Source organism: Bos grunniens, chromosome 28 (assembly GCF_055505025.1).
Source record: "Bos grunniens cultivar Pamir isolate PY7600 chromosome 28, Bosgru_T2T1.0, whole genome shotgun sequence".
NCBI lineage: Eukaryota > Metazoa > Chordata > Mammalia > Artiodactyla > Bovidae > Bos > Bos grunniens.
This window is the reverse complement of record NC_141192.1, coordinates 3,523,239-3,540,151: the sequence shown is the minus strand read 5'-3', so window position 1 is coordinate 3,540,151 and position 16,913 is coordinate 3,523,239. Positions and strand designations below refer to the sequence as shown.

At 50.4% G+C, this 16,913-nt stretch overlaps 1 protein-coding gene across 6 annotated transcripts in view; it reads right to left on the bottom strand.

The window, feature by feature from the left end:
* The window catches only part of FRMPD2 (FERM and PDZ domain containing 2), a 99,603-nt gene that overhangs the window by 49,457 nt on the left and 33,233 nt on the right, over nt 1-16,913 (bottom strand). For all 6 annotated transcript variants that reach the window (XR_015156613.1, XR_015156614.1, XM_086381274.1 and 3 more), the window contains 10 exons: nt 16,268-16,425; nt 14,892-14,957; nt 12,546-12,737; nt 10,756-10,888; nt 9,939-10,026; nt 9,179-9,305; nt 7,083-7,154; nt 4,620-4,794; nt 3,459-3,609; nt 2,649-2,787 (listed from right to left, as the gene is read on the bottom strand). Coding sequence is in view for 4 of the 6 variants with exons in the window: in XM_086381274.1 (XP_086237400.1) it covers nt 2,649-2,787; nt 3,459-3,609; nt 4,620-4,794; nt 7,083-7,154; nt 9,179-9,305; nt 9,939-10,026; nt 10,756-10,888; nt 12,546-12,737; nt 14,892-14,957; nt 16,268-16,425 (1,301 nt within the window). In the remaining 2 variants the exon portion in view is untranslated. The remainder of the gene's footprint in view (nt 1-2,648; nt 2,788-3,458; nt 3,610-4,619; nt 4,795-7,082; nt 7,155-9,178; nt 9,306-9,938; nt 10,027-10,755; nt 10,889-12,545; nt 12,738-14,891; nt 14,958-16,267; nt 16,426-16,913) is intronic.

Genomic DNA, 16,913 nt, shown 5'->3' with positions numbered 1-16,913 from the left:
TGCTGGCACATAGGATAGCAGGGCCCTAGAAATGAGTCCCAACTGTGCTCTCACTAGCTTACCTAACCTCACAGAGGCACAATTCTTCAATCTGCCTGCCAGTGCCCCAGACACATTTTCGTTCCCTGATCCAGGAAGATCCCACGTGCCTCGGAGCAAGCATGTAAGCTCGAGCACTGCAATGACTGAGCCTGTGCTCTAGACCCCGGGGGCCACCACTGCTGAGGCCACGCGCCCAAACCACTGAAGCCCTCGTGCCCTAGAGCCCGTGATTTGCATCAAGAAAAGCCTCCACAGTGAGAAACCTGTGCGCTAGAGAGTAAGCCCCACTCACCACAACGAGAGAAAAGCCTGCACGGCAGCTAAGACTCAGGAAAGCCAAAAACAAACAATTAAATAAAATTATTTAAAAAAATTTTTTAAATAAAATGCAACGGAAATAACACCAGCTTTGCAGGGTTGACACAGGCTTAGATGATGCAAGCAAGGAGCAAGCCCTCCATAAATTAGGGTTGAGCGAGTAGATGCCCAAATGAACGGGTATGTGTAATCTGTTACTTTCACACACACGCATGCATGCACACGGGCGTGCAAGAAAGGGAAAAGGTCCGCCTTTAGAAGCCACATGGGGGCAGCAGAGAATACCTTGGAACCACACCGGTGGCCAGAGCAGAAGCAGAGGTGGTGAGACAGGATCTCAAGCAGGAGCTGAAGGTGAAGGGTGAGATCCAGGCTGAGGCAGAAACTAGGTGAGGCCAGTCAGAAGCCGGGCAGCTGATGGGCGCAAGGGGCACCAGAATGGGGTGCCCAGGGTGAGGTCTGGGCCCGGATTGCAGAACGTGTGGGAGGGTCTGGGCCTGTGTGCTCCCGGCTGCCTTCGGTGGACCTGGCCTACTGTTTCTGTCAACTCTCAGCGTTAGATCCAGGGCATCAGGTTGAAACTGTATGTCTGAATCCACAGACTGAAAGCTGGTCTTTGTTCTCCAGCAGAGCACTCCTGGTCCAGGGCGGGGCAGGAAATCTCCAGCAGAGCGCTCCTGAGTCCAGGGCAGGGCAGGAAAACTTGCAAAGAGCAGCTGCGTCGCGGGGCCTCAGCATACATCACCACCTTCCACGCTTGCAGTAGTTCTGACCTACTCTTATCTCCTATTTCCATTTTGCAGATAAAGAGCTGAGACAGAGAAATAATGTCTAATGCCATGTGGCTACTTAACAAAAGAGGCAGGGTTTGGATCTCATTCCGTCTGACTCACAAACTCCTTCAATCTATAGAGCCTGCTAAGGTCAGCCCAACACTGCCCCGGGAGGCCACACTTCCCTGTCTGTAGGAGCCATCACAGGGCTGGACTAGAGGCTGCAACAAGGATGGCGACTGTCGCCAGGGCACCCGTGGCTTACAGCACCCTCCATGTGCCTGGGCCGTTCTCCTCCCAAGACCCCCTCAAAGTAGCAGCACACGGGCAGGAGTGAGCAGGCCCAGGCGTGGATGGGACTCCAGCTCTAGAAGCGAGGAGACACGAAGGGGCTCCAAGCAGTGACAGGCCTGGAGTTTTGCCAAAGGGGCAGGGAGGGGCTATGTGGGCTAGGCTGGCCCTGGGAGACTGCCTGCCCAGGCAGGGGGTAGGGTGGGGACATGCCAAGACAGGAAAGTGAGGTCTCAGTCCCTGTAGATGAAGTGGGAGCAGGAAAGTGAGGGTCAGAGAAGGCTGGGTGTTGGGAACTGAACTACATTTCCCTGACAAGCAAGGTGCTGACTTTCCTGATGGATGACTTTATCCACAGTGTTATCCAGCCAAGAGCCTGTACTCAGTTCATCCACCCACTCCTCAGATCAGTTGGTCTTGAGCAAACTCCCCATGTTTGAGGCTCTGCTTTGGCGTGAGGGAAACAGCAGAACAAAACAAACAAAATCTTTACCGTCTGGTGGATTCCATTCTAATGGAGAGACTGACAGCAAGACTGATAAGGAAATGGATACTCCATACCAGACGGTGAAAAATGCAAGGGGATAAAGAGGGACTTAGACGGCTCCAGACATAGAGGCAACTTCTGAAGATGTGCTGGGAAGAGAGCGAGATATTGGTGAAGCCTGAAAAATGGTTTTCAAACTGCTGCCTGTAATCCATGGGTGATCTGTGAGTGCTTCATAACCAGCACTTATAAATTAACTAGACTATAATAGGAAATACCAGTGTGTATCACATAAGTGCATCTTATTTCCTAAACTTTTGCCTCACTTCTGTTACATGGACACATGTGTACAGGTTGAGTTATAATGTTTGTCTTTTTTTTTTAATTGGGGTCATGGCACAAAACATCTGAAAGCCAGTGATGATGAGCCCAATAAATTAGTACATTACTGGTTGTAGGCAAGACTTTAGGTTAGAACTACCTTACAATGTATAAACTTGACCTGTTCATTTTTGTATCCCCCAGAGCCGAGCAAAGAACACTTGATGGATACTTGTTGGATGGATAGGTGAATGGATGGATGGGTGGGTGGGTGGGCGGGTGGATGCAGTTTACCCCAATCTCAGTGGTAGGTGCTAAGAACACAGGCTCAGTCTTCACATTTACAACAGCTCCCCAGTGTCCCATAACTGCCTCTCTAGTGACCCCACCCAAGGGCCCCTGATCTCCACACCTACCTCCTCTGGGTAACTGCCAAATTCAGCCTGCAGAGCAAGGACCCCCAGCTGCAACAGTGTCTCATCGCTGCAATACAGCTTCTCCTCCAGGATGTCTTTCCGAAGTTGCAGGTAAAATTGATGCCTTGTCCAGCTGTGCCTGCCAAAGAGATGCAGGAATAAAGGTTACCGGAACGCTGAGGACAAAGGAGAGCACTAAAGCCAGAGGGATTCCTCAGTCTGCGAAGCAGAAAAAGGAGAGAAGATGGGACACAAGTCAGTGGAACCCAGAGGGCAATGCCAGTAACGCAAGGGTGAGCTTGTCTATCCACACCGTGCCTCCTGTCACTTGCTGAGGGCTATTCTGTACCCAAGACACAGGGTTACTCACTTCCCACCATGTCCATGGAGATGTTTGTTCTTGTGGCTCAAGTAAGAAAACGAATACTTAGTCAGATGGTATGTCTAATAAGCAAAGGAATAGAGAGAGTGATCCAGTCCCAAAGCCGTGACCCTCTCCTCCCATCCTCATCACTGAGCTCCTGGGAGGTGGGCATGTTGGGGTCAGGGGAGAGAGAGCTTGACCTTGACTGGCATATGTTTGAAACAAAAGGGTAAAGCTTTCATTTTGACCAGGGCTTGTCCCCAAACACTGACTTTTCCCCCTTTTCTGTCATATTGGAACCCAGGAAAAAGAAGACCAGGTGCAGTAACTGTTGTAATGTGTGCACACATTAACTTGCCAAGCACTTGCCTACCCATTATCTCTAATGTCAGCCTGGACAGACATAAACGACCTAAGGAACAAACCAAGAAGTTTGCAGCACTCACTGGAGCAGCCCGTAGTGACTCACGAAGAACTTTATCCTTAGAAAGAGCACAAAGGCATTTGGGGAGCTCTTCTTCTGGGGCTGCTCACTCCAGCCTTCAGGGGCTATTTTGCACAACCTGGTTTCAGCATCCAAGAAAAAGAACTCTTTACCTGAAATGGAAGTAGAGAGTGTTTAGAGGGAAAAGCAGCCGGGCAGGCACCACGCTTCAGACTCACAGCTCTGAGCTCTGCCCGAAGGGTGAGACAAGAGCCAACTGAGTATAGGAGAAGCAGGTTGTCTGGATTTAGTGCACAGGACCTCTGTCGGGTCCATGAGGGGCCAAGAAGAGGGAACAAAGACGAGAGTGCCAGTGAAAAGAAACTTAGCACCCAGAAAAGAAAGTATGAATGTTTATCTCAGAGGAGATATCACTTATCTGCCTCCCAGTGACCACCTTATCAGAGAAGGCAATGGCATCCCACTCACTCCAGTATTCCCGCCTGGAAAATCCCATGGACGGAGGAGCCTGGAAGGCTGCAGTCCATGGGGTCGCTAAGGGTCGGACACGACGGAGCGACTTCACTTTCACTTTTCACTTTCATGCATTGGAGAAGGAAATGGCAACCCACTCCAGTGTTCTTGCCTGGAGAACCCAGGGATGGGGGAGCCTGGTGGGCTGGCATCTATGGGGTCACACAGAGTCGGACACGACTGAAGTGACTTAACAGCAGCAGCAGCAGCAGCAGACCACCTTATAAAAATAAAATTAGAAAGCACGGAGCTGAGCATTTATCCCATTTCTGTCTCGGGCGGGCGCTCTGTATCTAGCTGTGCAAGTGCAGCATCCTAGTCTTGGGCAGTTTTGTTAGAGGGCACAGATCTCGGGGACCTAGACATTGGGCTTCCCAGGTGGCACAGCGGTAAAGAATCGACCTGCCCATACAGGAGACCAGGGTTCAATCCCTGGGTCAGGAAGACCCCCTGGAGTAGGAAATGGCAACCTGCTCCAATACTCTTGCCTGGAAAATTCCATGGACAGAGGAGCCTGGTGGGCTACAGTCCATGAGGTCACAAAGAGTCGGAACAAATGTGTGACTGAGCACACTTAGCACACACACACCAAGACACCAGGGCTGCCTGAGGCATCAGGCCAGCTGTGGGCTACCTGGGAGCCACTCACCTTTCATGTAAGCCAAGCCAAAGTAGGTGAGCTCCCCAAGGCTGGCAAAGGATGCAATGGCACTGAAGACAGCTCCCACTGTTGATGTGATGTCACATTTCACCTCCAGGCACTGCCCGCTCAGCAGCACCACACAGAGGTCCCTGAGAGCCAAGTAGGACTTCACTCTTTTGGTCTGAAAACAAGAACAGTATAAACCGTAACAATAACTGAAAGACGTGGAGTCTTTACCACGGGCTAGTGACTGTGCTCGGAGAAGGCGATGGCACCCACTCTAGTACTCTTGCCTGGAAAATCCCAGAGACAGGGGAGCCTGGTAGGCTGCCGTCCATGGGGTCGCACAGAGTCGGACACGACTGAGCGACTTCACTTTCACTTTTCACTTACGTGCATTGGAGAAGGCCATGATACCCACTCCAGTGCTCTTGCCTGGAGAGTCCCAGGGACGGGGGAGCCTGGTGGGCTACAGTCCATGGGGTCACGAAGAGTCGGACACGACTGAGCGACTTAGCAGCAGCAGCAGCAGCTACCGTGCTAACCACTTTATGCGTATTTTTTCATTTAACTGACAACCTAAGAGACAAGTATGTTTATGATTCCTGTTCAGCAGATTAGAAGCGAGGTTCAGAGACTGTAAGGGACCAGCCCAGAGTTGCACAGTTAGCAAAAGGCAGAACTGGACTCAAATCCCTGCTCTTTGCCAGGCTCTGCAGGGGCCAGGAAGGCTGGGGGGCCTCATGTAGAGGATGTCTCTCCCCTGCAAAAATCCCTGGGGCTCCACTTCCCAAGAGGACTTCCCAGGGCCACAATGGTGAGCCATACCCCCTCAGAGTAATGAACCATGCAGTACTGACCCCAGGTCAACGCAGAGCACAACAGAGAGACCTGGGCGGGCACCTGTCCAAGGAGGAGGGAGGGCTAGAGCTTAGCGGATTGCTGTGAACCGAGCAGTTGATCTGCAGAGGTGCATCCAAAGATGTGGAGCAGCGTCTGCCTTCTGGCCCTCGCCCTGCTCAGATTAATTCCAGATGCATCCGCCTCTGTAGCCCCACCCCGACCACTGTCACCTCCGCCGAGCCCATCGGTCGCACCGCATCTCTGCGCACACTGCCCACTGCCCCTGGTGCCCTCCCCTCCATCCTCTCATGCCAGTTCCTACCAGGTTTCCAGGTCGGGCTCAGGACCTCTTGTCTGCAAGCTGGAGGGTTGAGCCACCCACTCCCTTCTCTGCTCCCCTGGTTCCTAGTGTTCAGGGGCCCTGCTCCCTAAGGATGAGGGCTAAGCATCCCCTGTGCCCCAAGCCTAGCCTGAGGCCTGGCCCAGACCGCCTCAGAATGTCTTCACTAAAAGACAGTCATGGATGGACACTGCGGATGGCTTTAGTTCCACTGAGACCAAGCCTGCCACCACACCATGACCCTCCCACACCCGCGGCAGCTGCACTCCCAGCACGGGACTGGGGACCCTGGGAGGCGGTGTTCCCCCGACCCCAGCAGGGACGGCCACGGGGCACACTCTAAGCCACTCTGGCTCCTGCTCATCCGCACCTGTGTGTCCTGGTTGTTGTGTAACATACATGCCCATGCTTGAGTTTAATGCTTTGCAGTTGTCCTCTTGAAACTTGTAACGATTGTATGTTTGAATGTGCATTTTCTAAATGACGTCCCATTATGCACAAAGAGCTTGGATCCACGGCGGCCCTGCCTGCCCACCTCTGGTAGCGGGCTCTGGTAGCGGGCTCTGGTAACGGGCTTTGGCTGCAGCTTCTCTGTTCCCTGGTGCCCCGGCCCCTTCCAGTTTCCTCCTCCCCCTCCCTACCCTGCGACCTCTGCCAACCTTCACTCAGGGCAGCTACCCGCTTATATATTCCAACGTCTCTCCCCTCCTCCCCGGAGTGCTGGTTCAGGAAGGGTCCCAGTCAAACATCTCAGAGCAAGGCAGGCAGTGGCTGTACCCACAATGGACTAACACCACCAAAGCTCTTTCCTTGAGCCTCGGGTGGGACAGCCTGTCACTCACCCCCAGCCCAGGTCTGCCTGGGTTGAGCCAGCAGACCAAGGGGAGGGAGATTGACTTTTCCTCTTCAGAAAATAAATGCATAAGGCTGGAACACAGACTCCGTGTGAAAAGGAATATCTGTTTTTTTTTTCATATCAAGAGATCTGGGGTGTGGAGCATTGCCTGGCACCTACTAGATGCTTCAACAATATTTCCTGACTAAGTAGGATGATGAAGACAGAGCCCGTCTGGAAGGACAAGCAGGACTTGGTGAGAAGTCACGGAGGTTTCTTCCAAAAGGGGAAGAGGGTGCTAAAGGATGGATGTCAAGTAGCAATGTGACTCGGCAAGGGCCGGTAGGCTCCTGGAGGACAGGGTAAGCCCTCGGAACTTGACCAGCCTCGGGTACTGCTCAGCTGGCCACGCACCACCCTTCAGCCCGGCCCAGTCTAACCCAGAGGTTACCACAATTGATCCAGGCAAATACAAGGTCACCGGGGCCTCTCCAGCCATCAGGACAAACTCCGGCCTGGAGAACTGAGGAAACAGGCAGAGTTACTCTCAGTAAAGAAGTTCCATAGGGCTGGACTCCCAGCTTCAGAACTAAGCTTCTCCCATGGTTTCACCTCCTCCTACCCACTATCAGCCTTCCCTTCCCCAAAACCAGCAGGAAGCAAGTTCCAATCAGATGGGGTCAACTGCGCTGAGGCCCTAGCTAGGCTAGGCATCTCGGAGCAGATGTCTTAAACAGGTAGGTGTGGCTTTGGTGATGTTCTGGCTCTTCATTTAAATGTCCACTTCATTTTAAGTGTCGTAATTCATGCATCACCATATAATCTCTTATATATCTCAAAATTATACAACACGTTGTGTGTATAAATATACGCACCAAGAGTTTTTGAAAACAAAAATACTTTGGGATTTAGATTCAAAGTAAACATTTCACCTTGTTCTGGATGTTGGGTCGGTAGTGTGCCTGAGTATTTATTCTCAGTATCAGAGTACTTCATGTTCATAGCACACCTGTGACCCAGGAAATGCCTTGATGCCATTATTATTTATACCCAGCCATCATCCTGTGGGGTGCACATTCTCAGCCCCTTTGCAAGAAGCGGAGGTTCCAAAAGGTTAAGAAATTCACCCAAACTAACACCAGTGAATCACAGGATTGGGTGGGCCTTTTTCTTTAAGATTTTTTTTTAATGTGGATCATTTTTAAAGTCTTTATTGAATTTGTTACAATGTTGTTTCAGTTTTATGTTTTACTTTTTTGGCGACAAGGCATGTGGGATCTTAGCTCCCCAACCAGGGATCAAACCCACATCATTGGAAGGTAAAGTCTTAACCACTGGACCTCCAGGGAAGTCCCTAGGTGGGCCTTCTAATGTGTCCCCCAAGGGTACCCATCAGGACTCCTGTCTCAAGAGGCCAAAAGTGCAGCCCTGGGGTAATGCATGTCCTGAGAGAGTTGCTAGTACTATAGAAGCATTCAACCCCCATCCCTCCAAGCTCATGAGGACCTGAGAGTGGTCTTGGAGGGCAGCAGGGGCTGGAGCAGAATATGGCGCTCATTGCCACACAGGAGAGGATGTCCTGAGGCTATGCTGGGCTCCGCTCATCCCTAATTAGTTGAGCACATCAGGAAAATCTCTTCACAACAGAAAGACAAGCAGACAAAGCCTGCTGGGGGCTTCAGGGTCTGACATTCCCAAAGGGCTCCTGATGCTCAAACAGAAGGCCAGGCAGAGGCGGCCTCATCCGTGAACAGCCTGCTCTGGAGGGCTTGTCACAGATCCAGGGGTGCCTATCCCCATGGCCACTGTGGCCTTGTGTGGTTAGTTTTTCAGCTAATGTCAGTATCACACGTGGACGAAGGGGTGCTTTTTATCTAAACACTGAGAGCGGCTCTGACTGCTGGTGCCAGGGCTATTTTGGGCAGAAGGTACAACCTGGGACCATGCCCAATCTCACCCTCCAGCCCGGGAGCTGGCCCCTCAGCAGAGACCAGACTGCCTGCCAGGAGTCTCGGGTCCCCAGAGCCACGAGCAGGGGCCCCCCGACATGGTCTCTCCTGTCAGCCTGGACTTCCCAGCGGGGCAAGCCGGCCTGCCACTCTTGAGCTCCAGCTCCCCACACCATCCAAACTCCCCTGCTCCTGTGCCAACCAGCCTGGAGAATCTCTCTCCCGAGCTATCCCACCCACTCCTTTGCTTCCACATGTCACCTGTTCAGAAGGCCCTTCCAAGCATGTTCAGCCCCGTCAGCTCTCTGACCACCTCCTTTGTTCTGTCCCCACCGCACATCAACAGCTGTGAACTTCCTGAACGGTGGGACCTGGTACCTTCAACCTGCTATCCTACAGAGTTTGTAGCAAGGCCACTCCATAACACCTATCGCCCTGGATTGCCAGGTTGGAGGTTATTTCAGTCCAGCTCTGTAAGTCTCAGCCCGGGGAGGCTGGCCCTCAGCAGGATCCTGCCCATTTTCATTTGCTGTGTCAGCCGCACACGGCTCCTCTCTCACACCGCCTGTGGCAGTGCCCTTCGATCCTCTTTGCTCACCTTTCCCTTTCTTTGCAAAAAACCCCTTTGGGAAGGAGTTGCCGGCTGTGAGTTTTCCAGGAGAGCAGAAGCGGAGCTGAGCCGTCGGCCTTCCTGAAGGTCTGGGGGAACTTGAACTGGAAGGGCGCTGGCCAGCAGTCAGAGAAGAAGCAATAGTTAACAGTGGAAACAGCTTCCCTCTAGGCTGAACGGAGCCTAAATTCCTAACACGGAGTCAAAAGCTAAATAAATCATTGTTTTTAACACTGTGTTTTGTGGTTGTTTGTCGTGCAGCTCACGTAATGTAGACAGTCTCTATGTAACAGCACGCTGTTTCCAAACTGAGCCTAACTTGGTTCCTAGAGGACAGAGAACACCCTGACGGGACAACTGCCATCAGGTCCCTCGTCACCCCGAATCCAAATCTGCTTAAACGTGGCTTCCTCACCTGCCACTGGAACAGGGTCGGGTTGTCCTTGAAAAGCAAGAGACTTCTCATTAATAATCAAAAAGCCCCGGTGGCTCAGACGGTAAAGCATTTGCCTACAATGCGGGAGACCCGGGTTCAATCCCTGGGTCGGGAAGATACTCTAGAGAAGGAAATGGCAACCCACTCCAGTACTCTTGCCTGGAAAATTGCATGGACGGAGGGTCGCAAAGAGTTGGACACGACTGAGCGACTTCACTTTCCCTTTTCTCATTAATGATCAAAAAGAGAAGAAGCAGGGTTCAGCCGCTCCCATGCCAATACCCAACCCCAAGCTCACAGCTCTGTGCCTACCTGTTCACAGCGAGGCTACAGCGACCGCGTGCTGAGGTGTTCAGTCCGGGCTCCAGGGAGCTCTGGGTCTCTGTGCTTCTCTCTGAAACTAACCAGACATCATAGTGAAAGGCGCCGGCAGAAGCAAATAGCACAGTTTTCTTGCATTAAGCAACTTAGGGTACGGATATCAGCGTCACGACTTCATAGCCGTGCGATGTTGACAAAGTTGCTTGAACTTTCTGTTTCCTCATGCAAAAACGCAAACAGAAATAGCAGTCACAGCGGGTGGGGGGAGTTTGGGAGAGATAAAGGCTAACAAGAAAGAGCACTTTGTTTTAGGGACGACAGACAGCAGCATCATTTTCTTTTTCGAATCCCACATTCAGTTGAAAAGTAGAGAACAGGAGAAGATTGGAAGATTATTCTAAACGCCATTCTTCCAACACACTTAGAGCAACAATAAAAACAATCTTTACAAATTGCTTCTCCTTTCATTCCGCCTAGAAATCAATTAAAGGAAAAAATTTTCTTTCATGATGTTTGCTTAAATTTGTTTTTATCAACTCGGACAGGTAAAACTCAATATAAAAAGAGTCTACGTTGGCTATAAATAACTCAGCTAAATTATATCTCCAAGTGAAGCTTTCCTCAGGACACCGGAGGAGTCCTAAGCTCAGTCCCTTCTCTTCAGGGGCAACCTGGAAGAATGGGGCTTGCCTGGGCTTTCTCTGAGCCCACAGCATGGACGTCAGGCCATGAAACAACAAAAGGAGCAGGAAACGATACAGTGGATATCATCGGCCTACCCAGAGAAGGCTCAGGGTGCTGCACCCACCTCTGCAGCGATGCGCACACCCCAGAGCCCACGCCGCCTGGCTCTCACAGCTCGCTTGATGCAGCCTGTTCCTGAGCAGGTGGCTTCTGTCTCGCTGCCCAGAGGAGCTCTCCTCCACGGCCCTCCTCTCCACCTGACGGCCAAGTGCATCACACATCCACATCCCAAGGTCAAGAGGGAACACTTACATAAAGACATACAGCCTGGCTGTCAGTTTGAGTCAATGTGGAAGAGTCTGTCCTTCACACTGGGAGTCCAGCAAGGAGTACAGTAGCCACCAGGGCGGGCTCACCCACACGCTCGCCCACCAACCACACACTCGCCCCCACCCCCCAAAACCTGCCCACTCACGCACACCTGTGCCTTGGCTCACACGCCCCCACCACAGGCCAGGGTCTCCCTGATGATCGCCCTGTGCTTCCAGGACTCAGAGCTACATCGTCTCCACCTCTAAGCCTCTCCACCTCTGGCCTCTCCATAACCGCTGATACGAACGTCTTCTCATCAGCTCCCTCAGCACTTTGCTCACATCTGCCTCTATCACACCACATTCCAACAAACTCACTTGCTTGTCTGCCGCCTGCGACCTCACTGTGTGCTTCACACACCCCTGTAACTCACCTAGCTCGGTGCCCCGTTAGAGCTGAGTAAGTGATCAAAATCACTTCACAGTGTTCTGGTGACAATGCTGAGCGTCATCACAGTGTCCGTCAGGGCACAATGGCACACTGATGGAAGGCAGGCTCTAGTGTTTTTCAAATAAAAGAGCCCCTCCTTCGCCACTGAATCCTGCGGCTCAGTGGACAGGAGTAACGTGTTTACACCCCAAGAGAGAAGTTCAAAACAGGAGGACAGGTTGGGAGAGGCAGTTTTTGACTCTCTGTGGGCAGCTTCCCCAGCTACTCCCTGCTTTCCACCCACATGGCTCCTTGTTAGTCTTGGTCTCAATTCTCCAACACGCCCGCTACTAAAAGGGCAGCGCTGCACAGCTGGCACCTCACTTGCCCCACCTGAGTCCCAGCTCTGACCTGGCCTCAAGGAGAACCAAAGCTGGTCCGATTCCTGCTCTGGAGCTACCCGTGACACCAGGCTGAGGCCATCTCCACCTGAGACCACCACCTTACTCAGCTTGACCCACCCACACATCCTTCCATCACTCCCTGTCCTAGGAGCACCTCCCCAATAACTGACTTGCACAAAAATGCCCTGACTTTGCTTCAGGGTCACCCAGCCTAAGCCAAATGCTTAGTATGTGCCAGACCCCTCGTTAGGTGCTGGAGAACACACAAAGGGTGCAACCACACAGCGTGGCAAGCAGCGCAGGGAGACAACCACAGCAAGGGGACCCCCTGCAGGCATCAGATGGCAGAGGAGACGGAGGGGCCAGGGACCACGTGGCACAGGCAGGGAAGGCTTCTCATGTCAGGCCTAGATTTGAATTTTGACAAGAGAGCTAACTCATGGGTCATAAATATAATCATTTTAATGCAAAGAGGCTCTTTTAAAGATCGCAGAGGTCTTGGCCACATTAGAAATCTAGGCTCCCCCAAAGGTCTTCACCAGCGCTGCCCAACAGAACTGCAATAACAGGAAAGTTCTGGATCCTCCCTGTCCAGCATGGCCCTCACCAGCTGCAAGTGGCTAATGAGCACTGAAGTGTGGTAGGTGTGACTGAGGAATTGAATGTTGTATTTCCTTCTGATGAACTATAACTTAGCTCATTTGAATTTTAACAGCTGCACATGGCCAGGGAAAGGCCCCAAGGTTGAAAAGCACAGCTCCACACTGACCTCAGAGATGGTGCCCAGGACCAAGCCGACTAGCTGTCTGACGTGGAGATTGGCAGAAGTTGGGTGGACAGCTGCTTCTTCCCAATGAATCTGACAAGCTTCCAGGACAGACTGCAGCGGCAGCCTCCTGCCAGGCTGGTCTTCGCACATGGTCAGCAAGATGGAGTGCAGGGGTTGGCAAAGCTGCAGGGGCTGGAGAGCGGGGCAGCCCTGTGAGAGGCTGACAGAGCTGCAGCCACGGAGGGCGATGTCCGGTCAGGCATGCCCGGGGACCAGCAAGAACGGATGTTCTCATTAACTAGACAGATGCCCACTCCTTCTGCGTGGCTTGGGGGGGACACAGGCTACTTCACCGAGACCACAAAATGCAGAGCAATTATCTCTGCACCAGCTGTGTGCAGTTTGCCGCTCTCTAATCTGGAACGCCCTTTGGTGCTTGGGGAGCCCAAACACATGCTTAAAATCCCTACAAAAAACAGGTGCTTGACAAACTGGGTTTCTGCCTATGCAAGGACCCAGATCAAACCAGGATCAGCCTTTAACTCACATTCACTTGGGCAGCCTATCATTTTCTCAAATTATTTAGGTGGTGCTTACCGGGTCTTTCCCCTAGTATGTGAGCTCCAAGACCATGAGCACTGTGGCTTTTTCACTTTGGAATCACCAGTGGTAAGCATAAAGTAATAATTGTTGATTGAACTTCATGTCGCATGAACTCATCAGGCAAAAAGAAAAATGGATATTTTATTAAACACTTTCCTCATGCGTTTAAGTGGCCACCATTTATATGGAAAGGGTGCCAAGTTCAGACTCACAATCAGATGTTTTTCTAACGCTCATCCACACTGCAAGTCATTTTTCAGATGAAGGCTGTTCTAGCATTTCCTGCCATGGAGCATCAGCTGTGAATTTCTATCTTCACATGGTTGCAGACTGCTGAGTCCTACACTCATACAGCACATCCGAGGGCCTCTAACATGCCTAAACTGCACAGCTGCTTGAGATACAAGGTGGGAGGCAGTCCCTGTCTTCAAGAGGTTCAAACTCTAATGGAGAAGATGGTCACTAAGAGACAAGCACAGTGCAGGGAGACAAGGGCTTTGATCTTGGGAAGTACAAGACAAGGTCATAACACAGAGGAAGGCACTCGGCCCATCCTGGGGAGGGAGGAGGGAGATGGGGAAGCAACTTGAACTAAACATCAAAAAGCACACTCGGATTGATTGGGAGAAAGGCGGGAGGTGAGCCACAGATGGAGGACGCAGTGGGGGCAAAGGCTGGCACGTGTCTGGAAGGAAGGGGACCACGGGCAGAACCAGGCCCAGGGCAAAAGGACAATGCCCTTGTTCAAATGGCTCAGAACTTTAATGCAGAGCATTAAATCAAGTGGGGGGCCCTTGCAAGTGCAGGGTGCTATTATGTAGGCCACACACTCTGTGCTGAGGAGTGAAGCGCAACCCCCTGGGGAGTGGAGAGCTGTGAATGATTCCACAGAAGAGGAAGGTGGCCAGGTCTCTGGGAGCACCGGAAGCACTAGAATGTTGAACTGGAGAAGACAGGGGTGAGATGGAAAAAAGGAAGGGAGGAAGGAAGAGAGAAGCCAAACAGACTAGACAGAGTTCTCCAACGTGTATTCCCATCACACTCGTTTCCACAAAATAGTCATAGTGTCAGAGGAGTATTTACACGCACAAGCAGACACGTATGCATTCAGATGAGTATTTACACGTACAAGCAGACACGTATGCATTCAGATGAGTATTTACACGCACAAGCAGACACGTACGCATTCAGATGAGTATTTACACGTACAAGCAGACACGCACGCATTCTGCGGTCAAAATGTTTATAAAATGCTATGATAAGCTTAAAAGTTTCTGCACTTTAAGCCTTCTCAGAGTCTCTAATAAACTACTCTGATAAATCTTCAAGAAGAAGACATTGTAGGGAACATTTTCCCAGATGGATTAAGCACAGAACCCTTTTCATGGAAGCATATCACTTCAGTAAGGGCTGCTTTAAGACCTTTTCTATAAATCGGTATCTTCCGCATCTATAAAATTCTCTAGCTTCCTACTTCCCCTGGACTAGAGTGGCATATAAGCCTTATCTTGCTCGCCAATCCCAAATTGTGGCTGCCTGGAGTGCCATGTCGAGTAGGATTCTGAGGTTCTTTCTGGATTCAGCAGAAGCAGTTCTTTAAAATCAATTGGCAATCCTTCCTAGAACCCAGGAGGACAGAGTGATGGTGCATAGCTCAACAGATGTGGTCCCTGCCCTGGGGAAATAGACTAAATAAATCCAAAGACATCACCTGGCAAGACTTTGAGAATCCTGTTCACAGACCTGATTTGGTGGAACGTGAAACCCTGCTGACCAGTAGAGAGTCATTCCCAGAGAATAGACATGCATCTATCCAAGAAAAAAAGCACATGATTAGATTTGTCATTTCTGTTATTCCATGGTCCTGTAAATGAAATATAATCTATTTTCATGTGTGGCAGACATTGTTGGCTGCCTAGCCTAACAACCATCTGCAACTCCTTTAAATATTGCTGCATCTTACTCTAGAGACTAAAAGTCTCAGTGACCATGACACTCATTTTTTGTGAAAGACATGAAGTAGGGGAATTCTGAAAAAGTTTGTTCTTTACTGTCAACAGGAACATGTGCATCTGGTCCCATTCTTTCCCCCCTTGTTTCTGTCTTGAACACTGATGTGATACATGGAATCGTGGCAGCCACCATGTGACCATGAAGCAACAAGCATAAAGCCAAATAGTCAACAGCGAAGGAGGATAGAATGAAAATATACAGCTTTAGTAAATGATGACATTCACTAAAGCTGATGACCAATCTCTTGACTTCTTGTTACATAAATAACTCATCTGTGGTTCCTGCCACTATATTTTAGGCTTTTTTGTTTCTTGTAGCCAAAACTGTCTCTACATGACATACTATGACTCAGCCTGATTAAGAAGCATCATATGTTGTCAGAAAGCAGCATGGTATAACATCTCCATGGAAAAACAAAAATCACCACTGATTTGACATCCAGAAATAATCGATGCAGACATTTATTTTTAGAACCTTGGGCATGTGTGTGTGTGTGTGTGTATACACAACTAAGATCACATACATGTAAATATATATACATATAATATAAATTATAATATATATAGTTAATTACTTTTCAAGTCATTAAGCTTCTACAGTTTCATTGTAATGCTGTCTTGTTTCATCTCCTCTCTCGCTGGACATTTAGTTTGTTTCCAGTTTATCCCTAATGTCAACAATACAGATAAACATTGGTGCAGCTACATCAATCTTTACTCAAGCCTTGGGATACATTCTATTTGAGGATTTGTTGGGTCCTTTTAGGGTTTTTGCTACCTGCTGCAAGACCACTTACCTATAGTTCTTCCAGCACTTCCTTTTGAGTATTTATAATAAGCTGATTGATTAGGTAATATTACCCCCACTTTACAGATATAGAACCTGGGGCTCAGAGAAGTTGACTTGTTCTCACCTAAGAGCTAATAAATTACTGGCAAGACAGCCTGGGAATTTTTAAAAAAATCATTTAAAATTCATTAAAACATTTGTTAAATCCATTCTGCTTCAGTACTCCTTGGGGCTGAGCTGGGAGCTGGGGATGACCTGGGACCAGGCCCTTCCCAGAGGACAGGCCCAAGATGCTGCAGAGACAACATGCGCCTTACCTGAGATGCACCAAGCTGCTCATCATCGCTCTGTCCCTGTAGCAGTTCAGGGGCCTTGAAAGGAGCTGCCTCTATATGGGAAACATGGTCTTGGAAGGAAAGACTTCCGGTCGCAGAAAGCAAGACTGACCAGGGGCAGACCACATAGTTCGAGGAATCTGAAACCAAGGCAGTGATGGGGGTGTAGAGACAGGGCCACCATCTGGAGCACCATCTGTGGGAGTGTGCCCAGCAGGTGTCTTCCAAAACCCTCTCTGAGATGAACTGTAAGCAAGACCCAGGGAGTGGAAGGAATTCAACCCTGACACGTGCAGGCACAGGAGCATGTGTCACAAAATGTGGCTGCAGCAGTGGCTGGGAAACTAGTAAGCACATCCAAGTTCACAGGTGGCCCAAGAGTCTCAAGGCAAAAGGTAAAGAGCGATCAAATCGACTTGGAAATTAGCACAAGTCTTATTTCTCTGGAGTCAATTTAGAAACCAAGGCAGCTGGTCTTCTGAACATACTCTAGCTGTTCATTAAAGCCTCCAGGGCAGGGAAGACGAGTGAAGACTAGGAGCAAGATGTAGCGGTAAGTACAGGTGCACAGCCCCCCTTCATACAGCACAGCCAGGGGCCTCACCCTGATTGCGTATGTGTGATCTCC